The sequence below is a fragment of the Trachinotus anak genome, unplaced genomic scaffold (assembly GCF_046630095.1).
Source record: "Trachinotus anak isolate AG129_WGS33_773 ecotype Australia unplaced genomic scaffold, CSIRO_AGI_Tana_v1 ptg000018l, whole genome shotgun sequence".
NCBI lineage: Eukaryota > Metazoa > Chordata > Actinopteri > Carangiformes > Carangidae > Trachinotus > Trachinotus anak.
In genome coordinates this window covers 12,548,172-12,575,764 of record NW_027273869.1, presented here as the reverse complement: position 1 = coordinate 12,575,764, position 27,593 = coordinate 12,548,172, and the positions used below count along the sequence as shown (strand labels likewise).

At 39.9% G+C, this 27,593-nt stretch overlaps 2 protein-coding genes across 3 annotated transcripts in view; both read left to right on the top strand.

Annotated features, from left to right (window-relative positions):
- col7a1l (collagen type VII alpha 1-like) overlaps window positions 1-22,171 on the top strand; it is an 87,148-nt gene extending 64,977 nt beyond the window's left edge. For both annotated transcript variants that reach the window (XM_071502282.1, XM_071502283.1), the window contains 47 exons: window positions 20-82; window positions 308-325; window positions 433-468; window positions 557-595; window positions 687-722; window positions 812-946; window positions 1,159-1,257; window positions 2,020-2,214; window positions 3,054-3,161; window positions 3,568-3,612; window positions 4,084-4,176; window positions 4,559-4,615; window positions 4,724-4,768; window positions 4,931-5,008; window positions 5,522-5,575; window positions 5,694-5,744; window positions 7,015-7,068; window positions 7,145-7,198; window positions 7,319-7,357; window positions 7,452-7,976; window positions 8,098-8,133; window positions 8,884-8,910; window positions 9,026-9,085; window positions 9,485-9,610; window positions 9,715-9,786; window positions 9,954-9,989; window positions 10,198-10,257; window positions 10,560-10,604; window positions 10,724-10,759; window positions 11,812-11,847; window positions 12,122-12,178; window positions 12,516-12,587; window positions 12,822-12,893; window positions 13,001-13,036; window positions 13,125-13,205; window positions 13,312-13,365; window positions 13,455-13,508; window positions 13,608-13,670; window positions 13,775-13,837; window positions 14,057-14,173; window positions 15,273-15,350; window positions 16,004-16,057; window positions 16,173-16,221; window positions 17,701-17,925; window positions 21,098-21,169; window positions 21,622-21,807; window positions 21,916-22,171. In XM_071502282.1, coding sequence (XP_071358383.1) covers window positions 20-82; window positions 308-325; window positions 433-468; window positions 557-595; window positions 687-722; window positions 812-946; window positions 1,159-1,257; window positions 2,020-2,214; window positions 3,054-3,161; window positions 3,568-3,612; window positions 4,084-4,176; window positions 4,559-4,615; window positions 4,724-4,768; window positions 4,931-5,008; window positions 5,522-5,575; window positions 5,694-5,744; window positions 7,015-7,068; window positions 7,145-7,198; window positions 7,319-7,357; window positions 7,452-7,976; window positions 8,098-8,133; window positions 8,884-8,910; window positions 9,026-9,085; window positions 9,485-9,610; window positions 9,715-9,786; window positions 9,954-9,989; window positions 10,198-10,257; window positions 10,560-10,604; window positions 10,724-10,759; window positions 11,812-11,847; window positions 12,122-12,178; window positions 12,516-12,587; window positions 12,822-12,893; window positions 13,001-13,036; window positions 13,125-13,205; window positions 13,312-13,365; window positions 13,455-13,508; window positions 13,608-13,670; window positions 13,775-13,837; window positions 14,057-14,173; window positions 15,273-15,350; window positions 16,004-16,057; window positions 16,173-16,221; window positions 17,701-17,925; window positions 21,098-21,169; window positions 21,622-21,807; window positions 21,916-21,935 — 3,711 coding nt within the window. In that variant the 3' untranslated portion in view covers window positions 21,936-22,171. The remainder of the gene's footprint in view (window positions 1-19; window positions 83-307; window positions 326-432; window positions 469-556; window positions 596-686; window positions 723-811; window positions 947-1,158; window positions 1,258-2,019; window positions 2,215-3,053; window positions 3,162-3,567; window positions 3,613-4,083; window positions 4,177-4,558; window positions 4,616-4,723; window positions 4,769-4,930; window positions 5,009-5,521; window positions 5,576-5,693; window positions 5,745-7,014; window positions 7,069-7,144; window positions 7,199-7,318; window positions 7,358-7,451; window positions 7,977-8,097; window positions 8,134-8,883; window positions 8,911-9,025; window positions 9,086-9,484; window positions 9,611-9,714; window positions 9,787-9,953; window positions 9,990-10,197; window positions 10,258-10,559; window positions 10,605-10,723; window positions 10,760-11,811; window positions 11,848-12,121; window positions 12,179-12,515; window positions 12,588-12,821; window positions 12,894-13,000; window positions 13,037-13,124; window positions 13,206-13,311; window positions 13,366-13,454; window positions 13,509-13,607; window positions 13,671-13,774; window positions 13,838-14,056; window positions 14,174-15,272; window positions 15,351-16,003; window positions 16,058-16,172; window positions 16,222-17,700; window positions 17,926-21,097; window positions 21,170-21,621; window positions 21,808-21,915) is intronic.
- A 3,118-nt stretch (window positions 22,172-25,289) lies between these two features.
- On the top strand, window positions 25,290-27,593 carry ucn3l (urocortin 3, like). Its single transcript, XM_071502942.1, has 2 exons — window positions 25,290-25,465; window positions 25,823-27,593. Exon 2 carries the CDS (start codon window positions 25,833-25,835, stop codon window positions 26,289-26,291), a length of 459 nt encoding a protein of 152 aa, XP_071359043.1. The 5' UTR covers window positions 25,290-25,465; window positions 25,823-25,832; the 3' UTR covers window positions 26,292-27,593.

Genomic DNA, 27,593 nt, shown 5'->3' with positions numbered 1-27,593 from the left:
TACACGGATCCATTCACAGGGCGCCACCATGGATGACCTCCGACAAGCATTTCCAATCCCAATGGGTCCTCCAGGGGCTCCTGTGAGTTTGAGTGTGCTCTCCTCATGTTTCTACATATTTATAGCTCATGAATAATGGCACATCATTTCAGCTGTGGCATAATTCATATTTTTCCTGCATGTCATCTGAGTCATCATTCAGTGATGATGATTTGTTGTGGGCTGCAGTGTGTGGTGCCATTATCTGCCAGCAGATATGTCATGCATTGTAGATGCATGTTCCAACGTCTTGTTTCTGTGTGTTTAGGGTTCACCAGGGATGAAGGTAAGATGGTAATTGGGTTTCTACTAAAGCAGAGTTTAAAAAAAAAAAAGTGAAATAATAGTTTTGTGGCCCATTTGTCTTGTTTTTTTTTTTTTTCTTTTTTGCAGGGTGATAAAGGAGAACAAGGCCTGACAGGAGAGAAGGTAGTGCTGATCTGTGTTGTCCCTCAAAAACACATGTATATTGAAATGTGAATTAGTGTCACTGTATTTCTGTTCATGTTTTTCGAAGGGTGACGCTGGAGCTCCTGGAAAATCTACCGAGATGAAGGTGAATACAGGCTGTAGTTATTCCTCCAATGTGATACATGTTCTCATTTTGCATTATTAAGTCTTTAAGCAACATATTTTCTCTTTTTCAGGACATTGAAATAATGTTTGAAGCCTACGGCATAAGGGTGAGCTCTGAGCGTGCCATTGTATACATTTTTAAGGTTGACAGACTTTGTAATAGTTGACCCTCTAAATAAAAACTTTTTTTTCTCAGCTGCCATTGCTGAAGGCTTTGATTGACAGGCTGCTGCAGGATGGAATAGAGGAGCTGCTTCATGTGCTCGGCACCACCAAGAAAACAAAAGAAAACAAAGAAACTCACACATCCAACGTCATTGCTGAGTACACAGTATGTAAACTTAAAAAAAATTGCATTGTTGAGAGTTTATGAATAGTAAGTGGTAAGTCCATGCACTGTATAATATACAGTATATAAGGTAAAATGAAAGAACTGACCTGCTTTTTGACCTCTGCAGGAGGCTTAGATGCACTTGTCTTACTGTCTCCATGCTTCAGAAACACAGGCTGTCAGAATTAAAAGTGCTTGTGTCATCTCGACAGAGTTCAGTGAAATTTGACCTCACCAGCCAACCACTGTCAGAGCTGGCCACCACTGAAGACCCAGATTTAGATGGCCAGTTTCCAGAATCATTGTCGGTTGTAAGTACCGTCAAAATGTCCATGATGAGTCTTACAAATCTTCTTCTCCAAAAAACAAGGCGAGAGATTACTAAACCTGTAAATCAACCAGGTTTCAAGGATTTTCTTGAATCAGCTGTAATTTTTGTGTCCAGCAAATTGAGTCAAGATACTTACAGGCAGAAAACCCCTGAAATCAAAAAGTCTGCATCAGGACAAAGTGAAATTTTCTCACCTCTATTCTCAGATTATTTTTTATGCTTTAAAAAGCCCTTAAGGCTCAGTGCAGGTGTAATTTACCTGCAAAGACTCATACATTTTTCAGGAGAGAAGGAAGTGTTGGCCATTCTTGTTAGATTATACTAGCCCTCCAGACACACTGAAGAACAATTTTATCATGAGATAAAATCAGAGTCATCATACATTACAAAGAACATTTAGATAAGATAAATATGAAAGAAAAACAATTACATACTCTGATGTAGTTACATCTTGAATTATTCACACTAAAGCTGTTTTTTATATGGCAAGCGTTGCTGGAACATTGTTAATTTGACCTCAGATGATCTCACTACTCAATGTAGCACAGACATAGGAGAAGCTGTGCCAAAAATCTCCGCTCTAATTACATCAGTACTGTCTGTGTGGGTTTCTTTCTTTCACCTTAAACACTGATTCTCACCTACTCTGCACTGTGCATTGACACTAATATGCTCTGTGGATGCTACAGAGCCAAAATGGTGCTTTTTCTCCTGCCCACTAATTCTGTCTTTTGATATGAAGGAGCCTTCAAATGAAACTGCAGAGGGTCCTACTTTATGGACCCTCACCACACTGGACAGAGAGCAGGAGCTCAACACGACTGAGACCAAATTGAAGGGGAAGAAGATCATAGATGGGGACAGTAACGAAGTGTCTTCGCTCATAATGAACCTGACTGTAGTCCGTTCTCCTTTCAATTATACTGCAGCCCAGGAGGTAATATTTTACAATAAAGTATGCCAGCTTTAAAACTATTGTAAACAGCATCACTCTGATTTAAACTGAGTTGTATATATTCATAATTGGCAGGTTTTAAATGTGAACACAGTGGGATATTGGGTGTCTTACATTACTGATAATATGTTTGCTTGACTCTTGGTTTCAAATCATTTTCTCTTCATCTCTTTTATTTATCCTCTGATCTGCATTTGATATGTCGGGAGACAAAAATGTTTTATTACTTATTGTTGAACGAAAACAGTCCATGGGCTACACAGTAAAAACTGAGGATCACAATTAGGCGTTTTGCAATATACCAGTATTGACAATAACCAGGATATTTAAAAAATGAAATCTTGATATTGTGCTAAAAATACACATATGATAATATTCTGATGGCAGATGTGAGGCCTTGTTTATCAGTTCATCTGGTTGCCTCACTATCCATTAAGTGTAATTGTTCTCTTTGTATGCCTCTGTACAGTTATAGTTACAGTCTCTCTCTCCACCTCCCTACACTCACATTTGAGTCTAATTAATTTGCCCAAAAAAAGAGACCAAACACACAATAAACAGAGTTAATGATGTTCAAGAATTTGATTGATGGCATACTTTTTTTCTTTTGGCCATGATAATCATGTAGTGAAAATTTGATATCATAACAGCCCTAATCATGATCCAAAGAGTGCAGCCACAAACTGGCTAGATCTAAGTCGTAAATCGAGCTATGTTGAAAAAAACTTTGACATATCGGAAAGAGATTGTGTGGTCAATTTATGTTCAGTTTGTTTTCAAAATGCAAATATTAATAAACTTAATTAACCTGTGGATGTCAGACGGTTTCAGAGTTACCCGAAACGATGGAGGAGAAAGTTCTCCTCACTCAGGAAGACACTCTGAAGAAGAACACAGGACAAAAGAAGAAGAACAGGGAGCGTGGGAAGGTAGAAGTCATTTTATCGATGACTTGGTTTGCCCCTGACTGATCGAAGACAAGCATGAGTCTTTTTTATGCGTTAGATATAACATAAAACATAAAATACTCTTGGGATTATTTTAACAAGTGTAATTAAGGTTCTTGATTGCCTTTGACAACGGTGTGGTCCCATAAATACAAATAGATCTAAACTGTTTAAACTTTTTTTTTTAACTTTAACACTAATGGCTCCTAAACATCTTTATTTAAAGGTGCTGCATTTATTTTTGATATTCAATAACTACATATTCCCACTTAAATATCACCTTAAACTTACAGTATAAACTCATAGTTTCAAACTTGATCATCAGCAACTTCTGAAGCATGGGAAACCTTTATGTTGTTTTCTCTCTGACTGTGAACTTCTTAACCAGGGCAAAGGAAATAAAGGACGACATAAGAGGCAGAGACAACGCCTGGTAAATGTCCTTGAAGGGGTCGAACTAAACCCGGAAACTTAACGTCACTTTTGCCCCAACTAAACCTAAACCAACTAACTAACACCACCACCACACCCTGCAGAACTTAAGCACAGGCTCTAACGCTGGCTATCGCTAACATGACATGAACATTAACATAACATTATTTTAAAAACTGCTTTAGTACTAAATCTTTTATAAAATAACCCTAATAAATTAACAATTTTAAAGTATAACAAACAGAATTAAGCAGTTGCTGTGTACATGGTGTGGCAAGAAAAACTAAAAGCATGCATATGTCTTATTGTCAATGTGCTTCTCATTGTATTGATAACAGTTCAGACAAATCTGATGAATGGGTCGCTTTGTAATCGCTTGGCATTGTTGTCGTCCAGTCATTCACACAAATGACAAATGATGATCTGTCACAGTATCTTTCTGTAATTATGGTCCTTTCTTCTTTATGTAAAGACAAGTGAGGAGGACAAGCAAGAAGAGGAAGAAGGAGGAGAAGAGGAAGAAGAGGAGTTTTATAACGGTGAAGAATACAGCTATGAATACGAGGTAGGACGCTGCTGCGATGCATGACTAAGTGGATGCACTGTGGGAAACCTCAATTTAAAATGGTGATTGATGACGTGGGGCTGTTACAGATTTGGAGCGTTGTCTTTGTGGGTGCCTTCTTGTTAACAGCCCTGTCAAACTCATAATCAAATTTTATTTTATTTTTTGTTAATAGCGGCGTCTCTGGGGACTGAAATATATCTGTGCCCACGTAGAACACTGGAGAGAGTTGATTAATGACACACCCACTACCTGAATTCATTATTAAGAATTAATTAGTTTGTCTTTACAGCCCACTGCATCTGCTCTGCACATCATCCGCTGTGGGTTGTGAGCATTTAAAAGTTGAGATTATTTATTTATTTATTTATTTTCAAAACAGGAAGAACTTCCCACAGATGACCCCTCAGTCTTGCAGCAGAGCAGCGACCACAGAGAGGTATGTTTGCTTCAAACAGCATGCCCTCATCTGTTTCAGCTGGATTGGGTATAAATGTTGTGATTAATTTTTAATATAAAATGTGTTCCATGTTTTTATCATATGCAGCTTGAAGTCCAAACACATGAATTCCCCCATCCCGTGGATAAAAAGGTGAGCATCAATTATTCTGTAGCCCAAATAATAACAGAAACTCATTCACCGGTGCAAGACTGTTCTGTGATAGAGAGAGGCAGAGACAGCTGAGCTCAGTTATGCACTGCTCTGATGTTCCTGAGGAATAATAACATATTTATGCTGCTTTCATCTGTGTAGGAGGAACAATTACCCACACACACCCCTGTCCAGATAGAAACATCAGCAGATACCTCCAGTCGTACTCTGACAGCACAGGTGAAAGTACACATGATGTATGCTGTACTGTGTTTGTCATGCTAAAATGAATCTGAAACACAAAAATCTAAGTGTTCAGTTTTTCAGCAGTTACTTCAGTGATCAGCAGTTTATATCAGTTTGAACAGAAGTCTTGTTATTGTCATTTTTTTATTTTTTTATTTTGAATATTTGTAGGAGCACATGCAAAAACACAGCCAAGAAACAACAAAACAGGGTAAAATGTAATATACAAGAGAAAAAAAGAAAAAAACAAATACTAATATAGCAAATAATTGTTCATGAATGCCAAAAAAAAAAAATGCTGTATCTCTAGTCCCCATAGCAACTATAGTGGAGATGTCCATACAGGCTGAAATACAGCCTGACAGTCTGAGCATATCCAATGAGTATGATTTAGAAAGGGAGCCAGCTTGCAGTTGTTTGTGTATAGATAGATGGGTTGAATTCAGAAGTACACACACATTTGCTGACGTCTGAGTAACCTCCTGCTTCGGATTTTTCTCAATCTAGGCTGTCTTGTCAACCACGGAGCCGCTGTCTCAACCAGTGGAGGATATAGAAAAGGTATTGGAGAGTGCTTTCTGCAAATGTCACATATAGATCTTCAGTCAATCTGGTGCTTAACTTTTGAAGTGGTATTTTCACTGTCACATGCTTATCTGCCCTGTATTGTCATGACCAGGATGAAGTGTCACTGCCTACACCTCCCATCACAACAGAAGAACCACACAAGGTAGAGTTTTGATTTTTCAGTCACGCAGGCATCTTGGTATCTTGCATGTCTTGGAATGCAAAGCTCTTGTATTGACACTTAACAAAGAGGCCTGAAAGTGATGGACAAGTGCTTGAGGAAAATGAAGGATGGGCTTCACAGTATCCCATCAAGAAACCATTCTTTAGTTGATATAGAAGAAGCACTTGGCATCACATTCAAGACATTTTCTTCTGTCTACTTCCTATGAAAATTTCACCAGTGCAGAAAGGTGTTTGTGTAAGGCTAATGCAAATACAATGGGAATGGAAAAATACCAACACAGTTTTTACTTTTTTTTTTCTTTTAATAGTACGTGGACCTTACCAAAGCATGAGACAGTACATAATTTTTCAGCAGCATGCTTTAAGCATGATTTCTCTAAAGCTTGTCTGAATGGGAATGAGAAGAAATATTAGATTCTGAGTGAACTATTAAAGACTCAAGAGAGTTACTTTTAATTCTTTCTATCTCTCTCATTTTTTTAAACAGGACATCTCTTAATTCCCAAGAGACTGTGACTATAGGGTGTTAAGCATTCATAAGAAAGCACACACTACACGGAGAGTGTGAATAGACTGTGAACTGTATTGCTGGTGAGGAGCCCTGAACCTGACCAACGACTCATCAGCGACGATGTCACTCACCCAAAGCCATGGCCATAACAAAATTTATGTGGTGGATCTTTATAGAAAACCGGGCACCACTGTTAAGATCTGATAAATTGTGTCCTCATGTTGAGATTGTTGTGATTCTTCTTCAGTTTGTTCAGTGTTAACACCAGTGTAGCCTTTACTTTACTCACCTTGTCTACAACACCTAATTTATTTATTAAGACAGATATTTCTCTGTAACAAACATGTGCCAACACTTTCAATACATATTCCCTTGTATCAAATTGTACTGAAATTCTATTTATTGAAACATGGAAAAATGTTTTGTTTTTCGTCACCAAAAATATTTGGAATACCAGTGATATTATCCAGAATATACGCAGTTTTGTAGCCAGATCAAACACTTTTCAGTGGTGAAATTTTTCATTGTGTTTAACCTCTCTGTGCATGTACCCTTCAGTAAAAAAAAAAAAAAAAAAAAAAAAAGTTAAATAACTTTCTAAGCAAGTCTGTGTCTTTCTTTCTTATCATTTTACCACTGTGCACATCAAACCACACACATTATCACAACTGTTTAACAGAAAGCCTCACAGCTGTAGCGTTAAACATACTCATGAACCTTTTGGGGCATTTGACAGGTGCCTCGATCTCAAATCAGGGTGAGAAGAGGCGCCCCCTGGCCTGAGTCTATGGTAAGTGTCCACTGGTTTTGTAGAAGACAGACAGATCGTAATAAAAATTGAAGTAGTAATCATTTTTACATTTTAGGTGTTCATGCCAGGTGCCCCAGGTGGAAGAAATCGGTTCAAGGAAGCAGAAAAAGTAATTTTTTCCACTAGATATTTAAAAATTAAAACTCCATACATCAAATAAAATATGAAAATACAATTTCATGGTCACTGTGGACCGCATATAAGATGAAGCTCTTCATTTTAATTTCAGCATCTGTCCTCTGGAGCTCAAGGTTACACCAGTTTTAATGTAAGTCTGCAGTATAAGCAACAATACAGATAAAGATCATAAGTATCAGTCCAAATTCAAAAGGTGCAACTCAAAAAAAAAAATGTTTTTCTAGAAGAAGCAAGAAAACCCTGATCTTCAATCACACACCAGGGGGGAGAGGCAAGGAAGAAGAGAGAGACAGACAAATGGAGAGACAGAAGAAGAGGTTCATACAGAAATACAGGGTGGAGGGGGTGAACTGACTAAAGCTGAAGACACAGAGACAGTCCCTGATCCTGTCTTTGAGGAGGAGGAGAGGAGTGGCGACTACGACTGGGACACCGAGGAGGATGTCGATCGAGAGAGGGACGGGGAGGAGGAGGAGGAGGAGGAGGACCTGAAGAGGGAGAGAGAGAGGGAGAGGTTGGAGATGGAGCGAGAGAGAGAGGAGCTGGAGAGGGAGCGGGAGGCTGAGCTGGAGCTGGAGAGAGAGAAAATGGAGAGGGAGAGGACAGGAAAGGAGGGGGAGAGAGACTTGGAGAGGGAGAGGGAGGAATGGGAGAGGAGGAGGATGGAGATGGAGAGGGGGAGAGAGGGGGGCTATGATGAAGAAAATGGAAAGCCATACTCATACCCTCCAGAGTATTTCTTCCTAAAGGTAAGGGCACAAAGTACACTTTATGATCCTAAGACACTGATATCAGGTCAAAGTAGACAGAATAAATGTCCAGTTTAATTATATAAAGTTGTTTACTTACAATACATTTCCTATGTGATAGGGACAACCAGGGGAGACTGGAAAACCAGGACGAAAGGTGACTAAAGATGTTTTAAACATGAAAAAAAAAACTCTGCCAAAGACACCATCAAAAATGTTGGGAAGTTAAATGTTCCATGTTGATTTAAGTAGCTCTGTTCCCATCACTCTGAATATCCCACCATACTGTGGACACTTTTCATTGCGACTACTTTATACGTAAATCATATTTACATCCATTACACTGGAGTGGAGCCAGAAATGTCAAAAACTAAAACCTGGGCACATAAACTCACAACCAGACACCACCAAAGGTGAAAGAGTGGATATGTGTGAAATGTATCCCTCCATTGTGAGGAGCCACTGATATCATCCCCCTCATCATCACCCTGATTAAAATCATTATTATCATCATCTTGAGATCACAGAGCCACAATGACAGTCGCCACATGAAATGTGCCACTGGTTCATAAAAATATCATCGCTGCTCTCCCCGCCTACCCGCATTGCATCAGCAAATGACATCAGAGCTCAGGGAGAGTTTCTCTCTCGTCTCGCCTGTCAGTAAAGACAGTTGAGTCCAGGCCTTTGATGTCCCCTCTGCTCTATTTCTGGTCGACTGTGAGACAGTAGATTAAAGCAGACATTAATAATTCCCCTTGTTAAACATGCTGACAAGTCTGCTCATTCTTCTGTTTTTTTTTTTCCAAATTCCTCTGTGTTTGCCTGTTTTGGCACCTGAAAAAAGATTCCAACTTTATAACTGATATATGCTTTTTTTTTTTTTTTTTTTGCTCACACTTCTCAGGGTGAAATAGGTGAAAAAGGACAAAAGGTAAATACAATGTCTACTGTGAAGCACATGAATCTTTGAGTTTGGGGCAGTGAGATTTGTATGTAAAGGAATGACAGTGAAACATTGTGCAGCCGTGTTTGTTTTGTGTGTTTAGGGAGAACCAGGCATCGGCCACAGAGGGCCAGAAGGCCAAGCCGGTCCTCCAGGACAGAAGGTGAAATGTCCCTCCCTCCTCATTGCTCAGAAATGTAAAAAAAAAAAAAAAAAATACATGCAGCTGCTTACTTACAACGTCCCCACTGAATCAATTAATCCTCAGTGTTTTCCATCACATTTACTTTGATTGACTTTGTGTCTCATCACTGTTTTAATTTAGGGATTTTAATTGGCTCAGTGACTCACTCTCTCATTTAAAGTTTTGTTTGAGCTTTTAATTTGATAAAGGAAAAAAAAAAACAAAAAATGGCTTTATTTGCAAGCAATTATTCAAAAGTAATAGAAGAGCTGAATAATTATATTACATGTAACAAGTGACCTTTAACTATGTGTTTATCTTCCACACATTTCATTTGTCCATATCCTCCTCTCTCTCTCCCTCTCTGTTTTACCTCAGGGTGAACCAGGGGAGCCAGGGCCTGCAGGTGCTCAGGGCATCCAGGGTATCCGTGGCAATGCAGGCATCCAAGGCTCCCCAGGCCTTAGGGGTCCCCCAGGGGACACAGGGGAACCAGGCAGAGAGGTGCATCATTTATCTCTCTTCGGTCGAGTAAAAAGGGATCAGGGACAGTGAAACTGTGCCGCTGGGTTTAAAAGAGACATAAGATGTTTTGTGTGTTGATGCAGGGTGACCGGGGTAAAAGGGGGAAGAACGGATCTCCTGGAGCTCCTGGACCTCGAGGAGGACCAGGCTCTCACGTAAGAAAATACAAATGATCAACATGATCATGTATACCAAAGTAGCTCATTTGCAGTATGTCGAAGTTGATTTTAAGTCTAGTTATTCTTCATATCTGATTGATTACCAGCTGAAAATGGTGGTTAATGATATTTTCTTTTGCTACCACTGCGTCTCTCCAACAAAGGGTCCTCCTGGTGTACCTGGAGTAAAAGGAGAAAAGGTACAAATGCTGCACATGTGATATTTGAGGAGCACTTAGTCTTTTAGTGTTTGGTCCATAAATTCAACATAATGTTATGATGGCTTACAGAAATGTTTGGTTTGTAACAGCAGCACACTGTTATTTTCATGTTGATCTGTTGTATGAGAAAACAAAAGTTTATAATTTTTGTATAAATTCTTTATTGTGTCGCTCTTGTTTTCCTCAGGGTGACAGTATTCCAGGAGAGCCTGGTGCCAGGGGTTTGCCTGGCTTCCCGGGCAGAAGGGTGAGTGTGCTACTCCATGACTTTACCAGTGATGGTGAACAACATTTTGACCAGGTTTAGTCAATGTTTAGATTAAACAGGAAATTCCAGTTTAGGATTATGAAATATCTGCACGGACAGTTACAGTGTCTCCCCATCTGAACTACATCACTGATTATACCATGTTTTTGTCCCTGTGTTAATTAATGCAATCAAGTGTTTATCTAATCTCACTGGTTTACCCTTTAAGACTTTAAACATATTCACTAGTCAGCGATGTTGGTCGACTGTGTAGAAAACCTAAATTATTTCTTTTCTTTCAGGGTGAAAAGGGCCCTCTAGGTGTTAAAGGAGCTCCTGGGCATATAGTAAATACGTTTTTAAAAAAACCATTCAATTCATCATAAAATTTAATTTAAGATCAGTATATTCTCCCTTACGTTTAGTAGGAGACCAAATCCTTTTTCTTTTACTGTTTTTTTTCTAGGGTCCAAAAGGTTTGCGTGGCAGCAAAGGTGAAAAGGTGAGTTGATTTGTCATAGTTATGTTGACTGAACCACTTTTCCACCTTTGAGGGAATATGACTTTTAGTTATCAAAATGACTTGAATTTGATGTCCAGAGGAATGCGGGACCCAGTGTATGTAGTAGTTGCTGCAAACAAGCTGTTCAGACCTCATCCTACAGGTACTCCAATAAACCGAGATGCGGGCACCCCTCTAAGAATTGGAATGAATTGAAATTGCTGCCACACCACCAGAACCATCTTCACACTCTGGAACATTGTGCTGCTGAAATTTTATTGAAGGAAGGGGAGACTGTAGCTCTGAGATGGTGCTTCTGATCAGCAGCACTGTTTCGTTAAATGAAATTTTTTTTACCTAGGAACCTATATGTTGTGTCCAGAAAATGTTCCCAGAATATTACAACACACAGCACCCACCAAGCACAGCAGGGAGGAGAGGCGATAGATGTTTGGACTCATATCTGCTTTGCCAACGTCAGACCCAAATGTCAGCGTGTTGTAACGGGACCGATCTGACGAACCAGGCAACATATATACATATTGCTGTTTTCTGACCTCTTTCCTCACCAAAGTGTGTTTACCCAAAGCACTGCCACTTCATGTTTTTCTATTTAAGCTGCAGATTCCTGTAAAATCTGTTCACCACAGTTCGCAAAAAGCATGAAAGTGCTGCGATTTCTGATTTCAATGAACTTCTCCGCTCTATCCTCCTGTATATTCATAATCTTTATGTACACATGACTCACTGTTATGGTTGTTTTGTGGTGTATGACGTTTGAGGGAAGAGGCCAAAATTGACACTGAATGACTTTCATTCCTAAGATAGCAATTTCTCATTCATTTTGAAGTGCCCATAGGTTCAGGTTGTGTTGATAGGCGTGATGCCACTTTCTTCTCTATAGAAGAGTCACAACTGAGGTGATGCGGCCACGCTATCTCCAACAAACTTCCCTGACATGTTATCAGAGGAGGAAGTAATCTGTACTTGTGTTGACACAATTGAAATAATCGTGTTGGGGAAATCCTTTTAAGAATCATGTTTCTTTTCAGGGAGACCGTGGGTTACCTGGAGTCAGAGGAGAAAGGGTATGATGATTTTCATGTCGCTCTGTAGGAAACTCAGACAGTATTTAGCCTTTGCACTGATTCGTTACAGCCCACTGAGAATATTACAACAGGGCTTCACATGGGGTGTTTTTGCTGACAAGACATATTGTGTATCATACAAGACCAAACAACAAGTCTGTGTGATTCGCAGCTCTACAAGTACATCTGTGTGAATGCACATTAATCACAGTATTATTTGTTGCAGATCACATTCAATTGCACCATGAATTCACAATTTATTTCCTTCCTGCAGGGGAGTGTTCTTCAAATCCAAGGACCCCAAGGTTTTAAGGGCTCCAAAGGAGTGGCGGTGAGATCCTCTTGAAGTTATAGTCATGTGTCCTATTGCGCAATAAATTTACATTCAAGTCAAAGTGATGTGACAATCACTGCCATCTGGCTTCAATTCAGTACAGTTCAATACAGCTTTATCTATCCCTACAAGGGCAATTGAACTCAGGTCAACAAATACACACACAACAGACAGGAGAAGGAAGAAAAACACTCTTAACGACAAAGCTTAAACAATCAAAGGCTATGAGCTTTAAAAAGCATGTGGAGATGAATGCTTTAATATAAACTATAAATATTCAAAGATATCTAAAATACACATAAAGTAAACACATAAAAAAGACTTTCTGTTTCAGGGTGAGCGCGGCCCACCAGGTTTTGATGGCGACAAAGGAGAAAAGGGCGAGGATGGTCCTCCTGGAGTCAAGGTAACAAAACCTGATGCAAACATTTTAAAAGCTCAAAGAAGAAGAATGTTTCCCACAGGACATTTAGAGCCTGATATGATATGAAAGTGATTCAGTGCCAGGCTCGAGGGCACCTCCACAGCAACGTAATACCAGACAACTATCAGCTTGCTTGATAATTAAATATATAATAAATGGAACTGCATGTGTCGATAAATCACTATTGTGGAAAATATTTTAAACTGTTTTTAAAAGGGCTTAAAGGGTGATGCAGGCACCAAGGGTGCATTGGGGCGGTTTGGAGCACGAGGACCTGTGGGCCAGAAGGTAAGTGAGGTGTTATTTGAATAAGTTCACACTGCAGCAACATTAGTTTAACCATTCAGTACTTTATTACTACACTACTGTGTGTGAAAATGCCTTCTTTTCTACAGGGAGATCCAGGAGAGCCAGGACTCAATGGAGTGATGGTACAACAAAAAAAAATATTTTAATGCACAACATTTTGGATGCAAATGGATAGAATCTCGTGCACTAATACACATGATGTGATTTAAGGGTCGCAATGGGGATCATGGAGTGGATGGGGCCAAAGGAGACAAAGGAGACATAGGATTGCGAGGCCAAAAGGGTGATCAGGTACACTGAAAAACATTACATAACCATCCATGATCCTTTTAATTTTTAGAGTTTCAATATCATTTTATTTATTTATTTTGTCATTTGTTTGGTGTATTTTTTACAGGGTGATCCAGGAGAACCAGGCTTACCAGGAGACAAAGGGGAGAAAGGAGAGAAGGTGGAGACAATTATTATTGGTCCAAGTTTTCCCACTAATTGTTTTTTTATTTGTGTGGTCACGTTCTACAGTGTTACCTGCTTTTCCAGGGTTTCAGAGGTTTACTTGGACGCACTGGGAGTCCAGGCCTGGATGGAGAAAAGGTTAGGCTTTGATTAGATTGTAATTATATCAAAGAACGTCACTTGAAGAAATCGCGTCAGTAATGTTGATATGGTTAACATGGGGTCTTTACAAAACAGGGAGATATGGGGTTCTCCGGCACCCCTGGTATACCTGGACTGAATGGACTCACAGGGCGCAAGGTAAACATTCAAGTGTGCTCATGTTGCTCTTTCTCTCTTCCCCAAACACATACAAAGTTGTTGTTTTTCTTTTTCTTTGTATTTTTCGTTACGTGAAATTTTAGGGTGACAGGGGAGTCGGAGGGATCAATGGTGTTGATGGTGATCCAGGAGTGAAAGGGGAAAAGGTGAGTAAATGAACATCTAAATTAAACTTAGATTAACACCACTGATTATGTGCCTGTCAAAGTCGAATGTTTTTCCATTCCCATGATAAGGTACTTTGCTCTGAGTCGTTCTGTTTTTATGTATAGTTCTTCACGAGTGTGAAAGAACAGTACAGTGTGTTTGTATCTTCTCCTGCACACAGAGGAACCATGGTGTGTTATCATACTTACTTCATTCAGGGAGCAGCAGGTTTCTCAGGTTTCCCAGGCTTTAAGGGGTCAGCAGGGAGTCCAGGAAGGGATGGAGACGAAGGACCACCAGGACCACTGGGGCCCCGTGGGAACACTGGGCCTAAGGTTCAGTATACCTGCTTCCCCAGTGTACTGAAAACATATGATACTGACTTATACAGAACCCACTGTACGTTTATGCTGCAGTGGTAAAGCATTATTGTATCTATGATTTAATTTATGAAAACAGTATTTGACACATCAGGAATATAACATACAGGATATGGTTTGAAAATAAATACACTCATGATTGAGTCATTATTTGTTTTCATGAGATACGATAAGTTGTTTCCACACAATAACGTGTTACTACTAGCAACCACAACCTTTTTTACTGGCTGGTGCACAGCAGTAAGGTGGTTGAAGGTATGACCCAGCACTTTACCCATCCAAGAACAAGCCTAATTACCACTGTCTTTAAATAAATGTTCCAGTCACAATATAGCCACTTGTTTAACTAACACTGAGGTATGGCAACACTGAAAAGTCATGGGCCTAAATCAGACCAAAGTAAAGTATTTTTCTTGTGGGTGAGATATATCTGTAAATCATTTGTGGTGTCAGGGTCCTGAAATCAATCAGCTTTTAGGATTCGCCATTAGTTTGTAGTAAGAAATCACAACACGCTTAGTCCATTAAATTGACAGACCTTTGACGGAGGAGAACACACACCTGTACATATATAGCTGTTCAAACTCATTAAGAATATCTCTCACAAATCCACTTTTGTATTAAAAAAAAAATCCAGCTTACAGGAAAAGAGTGAAAATGTGACAGAAGACAAAGACCAGAAGGATGAGCTGAGCTTGATTACAGTCATCACCACGTCTGTGTCTGAGTGGCAGCATGTGCTCTGTGTACTGCAGCAGTAGATACAGCAAAGAAATGTCCTTAATTAAAACACACACACACACACACACATACACAGAGGTTTATTTCTGTCTACAGCTTTCAAGTAATATCTTACTCAATTAGCTCCTTTCAGCTACAATTACCAGACTCTCAGTGTTGACAGGGAGGATGGAAACCTCTAATAGAAGGATGTACCTAATTCATCTGTCTTTCATACTCTTTAAGTGAGTGATGAGATGTGCTGCTGCGGATTTTTTTTATTTTATTTCAAAACTCAGATTGTGTTTACTCTGTGTGTACATTGATCAAACAGGGGGAGAGAGGCAGAAGAGGCAGATCAAAGCCATGTCAGAGGGGAGCGCCCGGGATGCCAGGACAAAGAGGAGACAGTGTGAGAGTCATATCACCATTCAGCTCTCGAAACACACAGCCACGAGCACACTTGCAGTACAAAAAGCAAGCCTCGTTTCCACCAGCATCTGTAACGCTTCTCTTTGATTGTCTTTCAGAAATGCTGCGTTGGGTTTTCAGTTCATATTTCGGAAAACTGAGGACAGGAGAAAACGTAAAACAATTATTTTGTTAGTGCTCCTCAGCTACAGTGCAGCATGAGCGCACCTCTGGCTAGGACTAGGATATGTTGTTGCTTATGCTCACTGCATCTTTGTTTAAACTGCCTTTCTTGTCCACAAGTAGCGGAAACAAGCTGTAAACACAACATTGTCATAATATCAGATTTTACGCTAACATGGCAAACCGTTGAGCAAAGACTTGCTTATTTACACGTTCAGCTGAATTAGGTCAAATTAGCATGTCTCCTTTCAGCTCTGCGTTGCTCTCCACCTTGAACTGCTAAGTGGTCCACAAAGTTCACCAGCTAGTTGCTATCGTTAAATCCACAGAGGGGTAAAAACACAGCCTGTAAATCCTCACACAGTCCTGAGATGATGTCTAAATCGCCAAAATAAGTCAAATCCCCTGTGTGGATTCCCCACATGTGTACAAGACCTTTAAATGTGAATGTGTAAATGTGCTCTTTTATAGGGTATATTAGGGGCTGAAGGAGCAAAGGGGGAGAAAGGGGAGCCTGGACTCTCAGTATGTGTTCATCACACACAAACAAACACAATAATACACACACACGTATATTTAAAAATCAACATACAGAATTGTGAATGAGATGTCTTTGAATCTTGGGTTTCTCTGTGTCAAGGCTGTAGAGGTGAAGGAGCTAGTCACTCAGGAAGTGGCAGAAAAGTGCGGTAAGTGTGTGTGAGTGTGTGCAGGTGTGTGCGTTTGAGGGTGTAATGTTATTCACCAGTACATTTTAAACCCCTACAGTATGTGTGCTTGTACTTTTCTGTGCATTCATCTAAGAATGCATAAATGTGCCTCTAGGTGGGCCTACATATTGTGTGAGTTTGCGTGGGTGCATGTGCGCTTGTGTGGTTGTTTGTTGTAGAGCTCCCGTGGCAGCAGCATGGCACCCGTGTGTGTTGTGCCATCTGTTATGTTCTCTCAGAGGAACACACACCATGGTGCCAGCAACAGTAGAGCCATTCACAAACACTAGACTGCCATTAAGTGGGACGCCTCACCAAGAATCCACGTGCTTTCAGCACACTTAAAGGATAATTCTGCTTATTGTCAACCTTTCTGCAGTTTTTTTTTTTTCTGAACACATTTTGACATGTCACAGCAGTAAAAGCACAGGTATAAATGATAAAGTTAATGATCCATTTAGCTGCTTCAGGTGCAGTCTCCACTGTCACTTGAATAGAACATTGTTAATGTTGTTAGTAACACCTGTCCTTTTCCGACTTTGACAAAATGTCAGCTCATTATATCACTGGGTTGCAGATCCCACACAGGTCCACTTGGCCTCACAAGTCGTCAGAACAAGGGCTCCTGGTTGTGCCCTGCTCAAAGTTCAAGATCCATGGTGATCTGGCTTTTGCTGTCCTGGATACTAGATTATTTAAATCAAATCTCAAAACCTATTTAAGGCATGCTATTGATGCTTTTGTGCTTTGATTTGTAGCCATTGTCCATTTTAGTTTTTTATGTGAAGTTCTTTGTAAGCCTGGTTTTGAAAAGTGATGCATATATGTCTACGGTATGTATATGTATATAAATATAGTTTTACCTACTTTTTGCATCATTGCCACTGTGCCAGTGTAGAGTTTTCTTTAGGTGTTCTGGTAACAAAAATGGTTTGTGTTATGATTCATAGAACAGTTTTAGACCATCTCTCGTTAACCTCCAGTAGATATTCAGCATATTTATTACATGTTTTTAAGACTGTATTTTACCTGCTATGTTAATCACTAGCAGTGATGCACTGTTGGTTATCAAATACTTGTAATTACCAAGAGAAGGTTGACATGAAAATAATATTCATTTTTTCAGTAAAAATATATATTTCATAGTGGTAGAAACATAAAATGTACAGTGTTTTGGTCACTTTTGGACTGAGTCCTAAGAAAGTGGTGGTAAAATGTTCAGTGTAACATTTTAAATACAGTGGTCAGGGTGGAATATATACTAAGAAAATGCTATAAAGTCCACTTGGAGATACATGAAGTTATCATTTCTTTCAACACAAAGAGCTGCTTTTCTTCAAACTGTCACTGAATACTCAGCAGTATGTTGATTCAATAAAAGTGTAGTAAAAACAGTATTCTTATGTTGTGGTCATGCATGTCAGTCAGTGTGAGCGCATCATGTTTTTATCATTACAGGGTTGGAATACAAGTTCATGGTAAAGTCTGTGGATCCAGACGGAACAACCACAGTGACTGACAGTGAAAATGAGCCAGAAGATGAAGTGACGCCCCTCTCTCGTGAAGGGGCAGAAGAAGCAGGTGAACGAGAGGAAGAGGAAGAATATGGAGACAGGGTGGAAGAAATTACCAGTCCTGCTCCTGTGATCCTCGGAGAAGGAGGGATGCCACCAAACCGCACTGGTAAAATTAATAATCATACTAGTACATGTCCGCACAAGTTACTGTCAGCAGGGTCCAAGCCCCTGGCCAAACACACAGATGCCAGGGATCATTTTCAAAATTGCCCAGTTGTCCTCACGACAGATTTATAGAGTGCGTGTCACAGCCTAATGGTTGCATATGTTGTACTTGTTGTTAGTTTAGAGTGTGGGGACTCTGGGAAGTGTTTGGATAAAGAACATATCAGGACACTATCATCACCTCCATCTCATCCATTGTTTTTTTATACTGGGACACCTCAGACTGTATTATCATGCTTCTATCATTGTCACTAATGAAAGATGACGTTGTGTTTTCCATCAGTGTCCTCTGTTATATACAGATCTCTTTGTATTGTCAGTGACATCGTCAGAATCATGTTGCTACGGTTACCTGCTATGGTTTGAAAATGTAAAATTAGAAAGTGTTTGTAGGTGCTAGTGGAGTACTTGAGGGTACTCCAGGGCTCGTCACAAACATTCTCTCTAAGTCTGGTTGATCAGCGTCACAGTCTGATACGATGGATTTTCCAACTATGCTGTGGAGATTAGATTAACACTGTGCGGCACTGCAAAAAAAAAAAGTTGTGTTGCATTGTTTGCATTGCATTTACCATCAAATGCCTTGATGCACTGAAGCTTTCACTTTTAAGAAACATAAATCATGCAGCGCCTTAGTAGCGTAACATTTATGGCGAATGTCCACATACCTGCCACCTCCTATACCTAACAGCATACTCCCCCCATTATCTCCCCATGTCTGTAATTTATGGGTTTCTCAAGAAGCTCAGTGGCTATCAGCTGCTTAAAGTGCTGCTGTTTTTGAAGCCAGCAGCATCAAGACAGCAACCAGAAAGTTAAACAAAACGTCATCATGTGCCAAGAAATCACACAATGTTTCATGGAGCTCATTAGTGAGCTACAGCCTCCGGGCAAGGATATCTTTCTGCATTTCAAATGATCATAATTCTTGCTTCAGGTCAATATAACCAGAAAATGAATCTGCAAGTGAGCCTGTCATTGCCAATGTCAGCATGTTTATTCATAAATTATAATCGTTAGAAATTATCATTCTGTGTACAAAAAATGAATGTGCACAAACACAGTGGGCCACAATTCAATATTTACCCTTAAACCTATAGCAGCCTCTGCACTGTCTAATCTTCTGTGGCTCCAAGTTGAGAAAGGAAATATGTTTTATCACTTTGCAGCACAAAAAGGAAGGTGACCAGTGTTCCTTCAGCACATACTTTATACAACTAATCTCTGGGATTGCTCTCTCTTCTTCTTTCTTCTGCCTGCACCTCAAAAGACACAGACACATACTGGATTCACAATTTGAGAGCAGAGGGGTGAAACGCTCCATGAGGAATTAAACATGACTTTATGAAATTGCATGTTTCCTCAGGCAGAAGTTCTTCCATTGCCTCTAAAGTGTGAGTTTCATATTTCATATATGCTGTAGTTTCATCATCGATTTGTTTGGCCACTTGGGGGCAGTGGAAACATTGACGTATCATCACATTTTAAGTTGATGTTGGCAAACAGTTGCTTATTTACACATCCAGTGCTTAAGCAGCAGCATTATCATTCATTTGGAGTTGTGTTTATGGCCATCTGGCAAATGTGGGCCCAATATTCAATCTCTTTTATCTCCTGAGAGAAATATCTGGCTGTTTATGGTCCACTTTGTTCTCCAGCTAGTCTCTAACTGTGTCTCTAACATTGCACATAATGAGGAGAGAGCAGCTGTTTATCATGGTCATGCCATACACTTGCAAAATGATTGGATGTTACAAGTCAGCTGGTAGATGAGTCAGCGACTGTGAGGCATGAATGAAGCTGTTGATGCTAATCAGCGAACGCAAGCATGACTTCATTGCTCTGCCTTAACTAACGCTACGCTTTATTAGTTTGATTAAAGCGTCAGTAATTCATATTTTTACAATAACTTTGTGTCAGATAACAATGTGACAACAATGTGAAAGGTGTCACGACTACTATCGCCTGAATCTGCCACTTGCTCCACCTCCCAGTCTCCTCTACATGTGCAAAGCTTTAAGGGGGGTTGAAGTCTCCCAGCAGAATCATCATGAAGTAGATCTACAGAAAGTTTTCATTAAGAGATCAAAACATGTATGAATGAATGCTCCAACACTGCCCATGTTGCTCACCTTCGCTCTGATTTGGATTCAAGATGAGTCAAAATGCCTGTGTCTGTCATCAAACACACGATATGTTATTTCTGCCACTAGGGGCCTTTCAATCAAAACAATAACAACAGACAGTGTTTACTGACGTCATAAAAAGTAGTGTGGGATGATGGGAGTTGTTGTCTTCACCACCATCACTGTCTTTTTACTGGGAGCTGAATTATCTGCTGAATTATCTGCTCCTCTCCACAGCAAACAGACCAGGTGATTATAACCAGTAAAAACACTGAATAAAAAAATAAAAAAATAAATCAGTGTTTCACCAATGCTGTATGGCAGACACAGGGAGGGGCTGAGAGCTGAGACTGCTAACCTTTGTTTCAATTGTTTCTTTGATAACTTCAATGAATCCAAACGTTCAGGAGATTTTTACAGGCAGCTGAATTATTCACAGAGGTGTCCTCCTCTCCATAACCACCAGACCAGGGGATTAAAACTGGTAGAAACACCAAATAAAGCAGTTTTACTTTGAAAAAATGACTGATTCACTGGGCAGCTCCTGGGCTGGGAGCTCAGCTGCCTAACATCTGATTGGCTGTTTCTCTTATAACTTCAGATCCAGACATCTGATGACTAAAATCCTTCATCCGGTTCAAATACATAGTTGTAAATGTCCAAGGTGTAAAAAGTGTATCTCAAAAATGTTTGACTGCCTCTGATAGGCAAACACAACGCCAGTGCATGTGCATAGGGGATGTGACACCATTGACAGGCGTAAATGAAACAGAGCGTTACCATGATTAAAATCATGGATTTCACTGGGTTTGAAAATTGATGTAAACATTTGGAATAATGTAAGTACACAACTCAAAAAATATATAACATAGGCCTAATTGTTTTTAGACATTTTAATGTGGAAAGGTTGCATATTATACCTTGAGTCTTTGATGGTCGAATCTAAAAACCTATAAAACTTCTTATTGGTTTTGTGTCTGGCTTCAGATTCTCTTGAGGGGGGAACTGTGGAGTGGAGACAGAGACAGAAAAGAAGGGTATTTGGAACAAACACTGCTGGTAAGTGGCCAAGACAAGTGATTTTCTTTTTCTCTTTCTTTCCATCTCTCTTCTTTCCCTCTTGTTTACTTGCTCTGTATATCAAAACTCCTATTTTTTTCTGTTTCTCCTCATATTTCATGTTTCATCTATGACTAATGAGTTGATTATTAAGAGCACAAGGTGGGAGAGAATGATAAGACCAAAATTTAATCCATGAATATTTGACTGCCTGTGTTAGATAATAAAACAGGAAGTGACAAAGGAGATCTGAAGTGTACCAGAGAATGTGGTGATTAAACCTTTTATTTACGTCAGAATAGATAGACAATAAATCTGCAGCATGCAGCAGCCCAGCTGATGGTTACTCATTCTTATTGTACATCCAGCACCTGATACTTTGGAAAATGGGGTGAATCTGCAGCATCTTAATTTGTAGCACAGCTTCAACCTAAATTTGAACCTTTTTCCAGTTTCAGCAACAGACCGCTGCCTGGAGCCCATGTCAGAAGGGTCCTGCTCAGAGTATGTTCTGCTCTGGTACTTCCACCCTCGCTCAGGGGAGTGCAGACCATTTGTGTACGGGGGCTGTGGTGGCAACCGAAACCGATTCTCCTCAAGACAAGAGTGCCAGAGTTGGTGTGGGATGGAGAGGCGAGGTACATGATTAATAAGATTTTTTTTTTTTTTTTTTTTTTGGGTGTGCATGTGGGGATACTCTAGATGCAAAGATGGTCTTTAAAAATGTATATTCTGTTCACACTCAGGCACTGAACCCTGGAGATGAAGCAACCAACCCAAGACCAGATGTTCCTTTTTGTACATAATTGTGTAAAATGTTATTATTTTGTGTTTTATATTGCTTTTATTTATATATTTTTTTTAAGCTGTTTCCTGATTTGTTGTATGGACAAAGTGTTGAAAATCAAAATGTGAATGTTAGATGTAATTTTCATATATATATATATATATATATACATTAGACTGAGTTTTTGAATGTCAAAACTGATTAAATCCATCTTTACTGTTGTTATTTGTTGTTGTTGTGCTCATCTCTCTCCTGCCCACATCTTTCTACAGTATCTCTCTTTATCTCGTCATGGAACACTCAGTCACCTTTCTTATGTTTTGTCAATTGCCCTGTATCCCGTGTGGTGCGAAAAATAAGACGCTGGTGGCTGATTGCCTGCTGCCACCTCCACCACTACATATGTTGCTTTGGCAGGGGGTGTTATGGGTCAGGCTGGGAGCCAGATGAGGGGCCAACAGGGGCCCAGTGAGGGAGATCACGCAGGGACTGATTTTCAGGACTCTCCATCAGACCAGCGCGGCAGTGGCAGGGGATTCCTGCGTGGGTGTTGATGTGGGGGCAGCACGTATTGAAGGTTTTTTTTTTTTTTTCTGGCAGTGTGACACATGAAAATACACGACACAACTTAGATTACCAGCTTTTCATTGGTTGATGTTTTGAGCAGGATACCGTAGTATTCGCTTGTTATTTCGGGCGCAACTCTCATGCCAACATTCAGTGTTTTAATTTAGCATCTTTGTTGCAACGTGCTGCACCAGCTCCACCACCAGGTTTCTTGAACTGAAGTCAGCTCCTCAAAAGGTTGCTCACAGTCAGTATTTAAATCAGAGTTTGCATTCACCTCCAAGTGACACGTGAGACTTTCACCTACAAGCTCCCAAAAAATCCTTCATATTAGTCACGATTCTGCTCTGTAATGTCCTCCCACATGCTGAGATGCTTCATAGATCTGCAAGATATGGTTACACAGTCTACAGTGACAGGCTGTGCTCAATGAAACCACACCCCCTGCCAACCACAACCAAACCTAGTCCACACTGCAAATTTAATTCAACTTAACAACACTTATATTTTGAGTTTTGAATTCATTTGAAGAAACTCAATAACTATTGGATGGCTTGGCATGAAATTGGCACAGATATGTTCGAGGGTGAATCCTAGTGATTTTGGTGACTTTTCCTCAAAAAAGTTTTCACCACTGACAGGAAGGTGACACAACTTTGTTTGCATCAAAACAGAAGAGAAAGTACCTCAGACTATTGGTAGATATCCTATCACTTTGAAATTAAAATTAAGACTAAATACCAGACTAAAATAAAATGTGCAATGTTGTCACTAGAACAAAAGGCCTTGATGCAGAGACACAGACGATTTCCGAGTTCAAGTGACCAACAACAACATAATGTAGCAAAGTAATGAAAGAGTGATTTTTTTCATTGAAGTTGAGGAGGAGCAAGTAATTCCATTTCAGAGATCAGTTGCAGAACGGAGGCAAGAGTGGGAGGACATCTCATTGCAGTGTGTCACAGACTGTGATTACTCCAGCTGTGAAGACTTGCAGTCATATTAATCCTCAGTGAAGTTGCTCATTAGAGCTTGACCCAACACCCTTTGATCTTCTCAGTCCTTCCATGCTCTTTCTTTGTCCTGATGCGGTAATGTACAGCACTGCGGGTGGTTTCCATGGTGTGTGTTGCGTGCGCACTCAAAGTTTTAATTAAAACACAATCTTCTCCAGACATGTCAGACATCTTTCCTCTTTTAAGAATCAAGTCACCATATATCCAGCATGCAAATCATACATACACAGTTGTTATGTGGTGTCTTTCACTCATTTGAGCCTTTTTCCTGAGCTTCAAAGAAAACAAATAATCATCTCTGCATCAGTAGATGTGAAAGTCGTGTCAATGGAGAAATCTGATGGGAAGAACTCAGTGAACGTTGCAGCCTGATACTGATAGAGGTGACGATGTATCTTACATATTTTGCACATGTAACCCATGGTTGAAATGCCATGTCTGAGTGAGTAGTACTGTGGCATTAGGAGCCATTGTGGTGTATTAAAGGGGGCTTTGCTTTGCCACAAATAAAATATACCTTTACAAAGCTTGTAAATTTCACCATTTCTATTTCTATTGTTGCTGGACTAGAGGGAAACCAGAGAGAAAATTGATTGAACACTTTATGGCATTTTCTATAAGTGGTACACTCCCTGCCTGCTACATTATAGGGATTATTCAGGTCTATATAAGAGTTAAGAGGTTGTAACTAATGACTTTATTCATGGTTATTAAATCCCCACAGACTGTAAGTCCAGATGGATGTATCCTTCGTTATGTCACCCATATGTTTCTGAAGAGAGGGGTTTTGAAGCTCAGAGTGGGCTGCTCCACCATCGCCATCTTGGCAGTGCCTGACTTGGTCAACTGGCTTAACAGGTATTTCTGCCTCTGGAGCTGCAGAGTCTGCCTCCATGATTCTGTTCAACACCCCCTGCTACAACTATGATTATTATTATTATTATTATTATTATTATTATTATTATTATACATCTTCATGAGGAACCATCATTATGTTGTTTTGTTTGCTCCTGCCCTCTCAGCCCCGCCTTAATCCTCACATTTGAGAACATTTTTACTTTCAAAATCACTAAAAACAACAAAATTATCAATATAGTTTCCAACTAATTGACTCATTGATTCAAGTACTGCAGCTAATTTCAAGTTTGCATCTAATTAAAATATTGATTGAAATATATAAATGAAAATTGAATTGGAAAAACACTTACCTCGGGAGACCTTTTCTAGCCAATGTACACAAATATGTCATAATAAAGTATTTAACCAGGTATCTTTCATAGGGAAGGTAAGTCCTCCATGTGACCTCAGTGTGACACTGGGTAAAAGATAGAGTTGGATTTTTCTCTTTCATATTGTTTTTGCTTTAAATTGAAGCCAGTGTTGAATAGTGGAACTGTCCGAGGTCCTGAATGTGAGCTGTCGGTGGTGTAAACAAGCAACCTTACAATCCTGCCATGAAGCATGCATTTAATTCAAATATATTTAATTGGTGAGCAGTGTCGACTGCATGATACATCCTGAATATGGTCGTGGTCGTGATGTTGGCCGACAGGAGGTCACATTTACCAACTTTTTTTTTTTTTTTTTTTTTTAATTATTATTATTATTTTTCTTTTCCTCTACATCACTGCATCACAACCAATGGGGGCAGTTCATAGCAAAGCAACATTTCAACGGGATGACGTTGTTGCTGGCGTAGGGCTGCAGTTTGGTGGCTCCTACTAAATGAATGCAGTGGGAATGGACGAGCAAGACACTCTGCTGGTCAGACGGGGCGCGCTGCTGACCTCCGCACTCGCTCTCAGTTTATCAGGATTTCTTATCAGAGTTTCACTTGTGAGGATTTCTGCCTTGTTTGGTTTTTCTTTGCAGGGATACGTGTTGGTTGACCTCTCTGATCGTATTCTTTATCATAAGAAACGCAAGGTAAGTTGAAGGAAAATGATTGCTTACATCTGAGACCCGGTTGCATTGCGTGTGGCCCACTTCTCTGAACTATCGATCTTAAAACGGGACCGTGGAGTCCTGAGATGTAATACTGTTGAAAAGAGAGTCAGGCATGGTTCAGTGGAGATGAACAGGCTGGACTGACTTTATTGAAGAGGCAGTGCTTGTCAGAGCAGTGTAAAGACTAACTTCACTTTATTTTATTTTATTTTATTTATTTATTTACTTTTTTAATGTTGCTTTAAGATTAATACACTTAAGGAGTGGTGCGAAATGATCAACAATCAGCTGTTGAAGAAAAGAAAAGTAAACATGCTTCTTCCTTCTCCCTCCCAGAGGACACAGCATGCTGTCGTCCCTGAAGACCCTGCTGCTGCTCTCGGTCCTGTGCACACCGACCTCCAGCCTGTGCCTCCGCCTCTACCAGAGCCGCTCCGACCTCCTGTGCGGTGACCAGGTGGCCGTCGGGCTCCGGGGCGACGAAGGGGAGCCGGGCTACTCCCCCATGGACGGCTGGGGGTCGCTCCTGCAGTCTGCGGAGTACCTCACCTCCTCTTCTGCCGAGTCCAGCCGAGAAAAAAGGACCTCAAGTCCCGCAAACTACCGCTTCATGAGCAGGACGAAGCTCAGAGGGCAAATGCTCCGTAACAGCAGCAAAGGGGACCGGAGGAGCAGACTGACCCTGTCCCTGGACGTCCCGACCAACATCATGAACGTCCTCTTTGATGTGGCCAAAGCCAAAAACCTGCGAGCCAAGGCGGCGGAGAATGCGCGTCTCCTGGCGCAGATTGGACGGAGAAAGTGAACATGTTGGACAACTTCAGTGTAACAGACAGCCATGACCGGTGTTGGCCTCGTCGCTCACCTGTACTGAATTATCTCTTATTCACTTTTAAAGTAATTGTGTTGATTTGTTTCTCCAGGGTAACGGTATTTTCTCCCAAATACCCACTCACATTACAGGTAAAAGAAGCCTTTCTAATATCGCGATAACTTAATTGCTCTCATGTGAAAGGTCCTTGAGATCAAAGTCTCTCGTCATCTGTCTTTTGCTCCAATCAAACACTCGGGAAACCTCTATTAGGGTCAATAAACGATGTGAACTAATGCAATGTTTCAACTAAAAGTTGGATGATGATTGTTGATTTTTTTTGTCTTAAGACAACTCAGCTTCAAACTCATGAATGATACAACAATTGACTGATAAATATAGTTGACTACAACACATTTACGTCGTTATTTATTCTTAAATTCATTTTCGACAATGTATTTATCTCGCAACTTGGGTGAGAATAGAATAGTCACTCGTTTCTTATGCAGTACCGGATATTTACCAGCAACCATGTCAGTATCTTGAATCAAGACAGAATAAGGTCAAGAGCAATAAGGGCAAAGTCATTTCACTTGTATCAAGATGATTGATGATTTCAGCTAAGACTAGATGAGACATGTAGTTTTGCACTGGAATCAAGTGAAATGATCTCACACTGTGGCAGATTCCTTTCAAGTCTAAAATGAAGCTTTTAAGATTTATGTGTATTATTATCATTATTATTATTACAATAATAATAACAATAATAATAATGATAATAATAATGATAATTATTATTATTATTAAAGATGTAAGATGGACATTGTTTGCAATGAAGCAGTCACTGATCTCAGAAAAGATAAACCCTTGGATTCTCTTTTCCAGTAAAATGAATTCTTAATGCCTTTACTTTACCCCAGAGTCATCAAATTTTAAATCTCAGACTAAACAAGAAGAAGGAAGCAGCTGTGATGATCAGTTCTTACGTCCTTAGCAAAAGACCAATGAAATGTTTTGCGATTCCGTTGCATAATCATTACATTTATTTTCCTTTTTTTTTTTTTTTCCTTTTTGACTTTGTTGTTCAGAAGGTCACATGGGAGCCTGTAACTATTCCAGATTACAGTGAGAAACAAACACACAATGCATCACTGAGCACTGACACTGAGATATGTACAAACCAACTACAAGATCATGAAATACAGTAAAATGCAAATGCATGGGAATGTATGTGTTCATCAGATGTCTGTTATTTTTATACTCAAAATAAAGGATTATTTTTCCTCAAATAAAGCA

Coding starts and splice junctions, on each gene's coding strand:
- ucn3l (XM_071502942.1), top strand. CDS start 25,833: ATGCTGTCGTCCCTGAAGACCCTGCTGCTGCTCTCGGTCCTGTGCACA.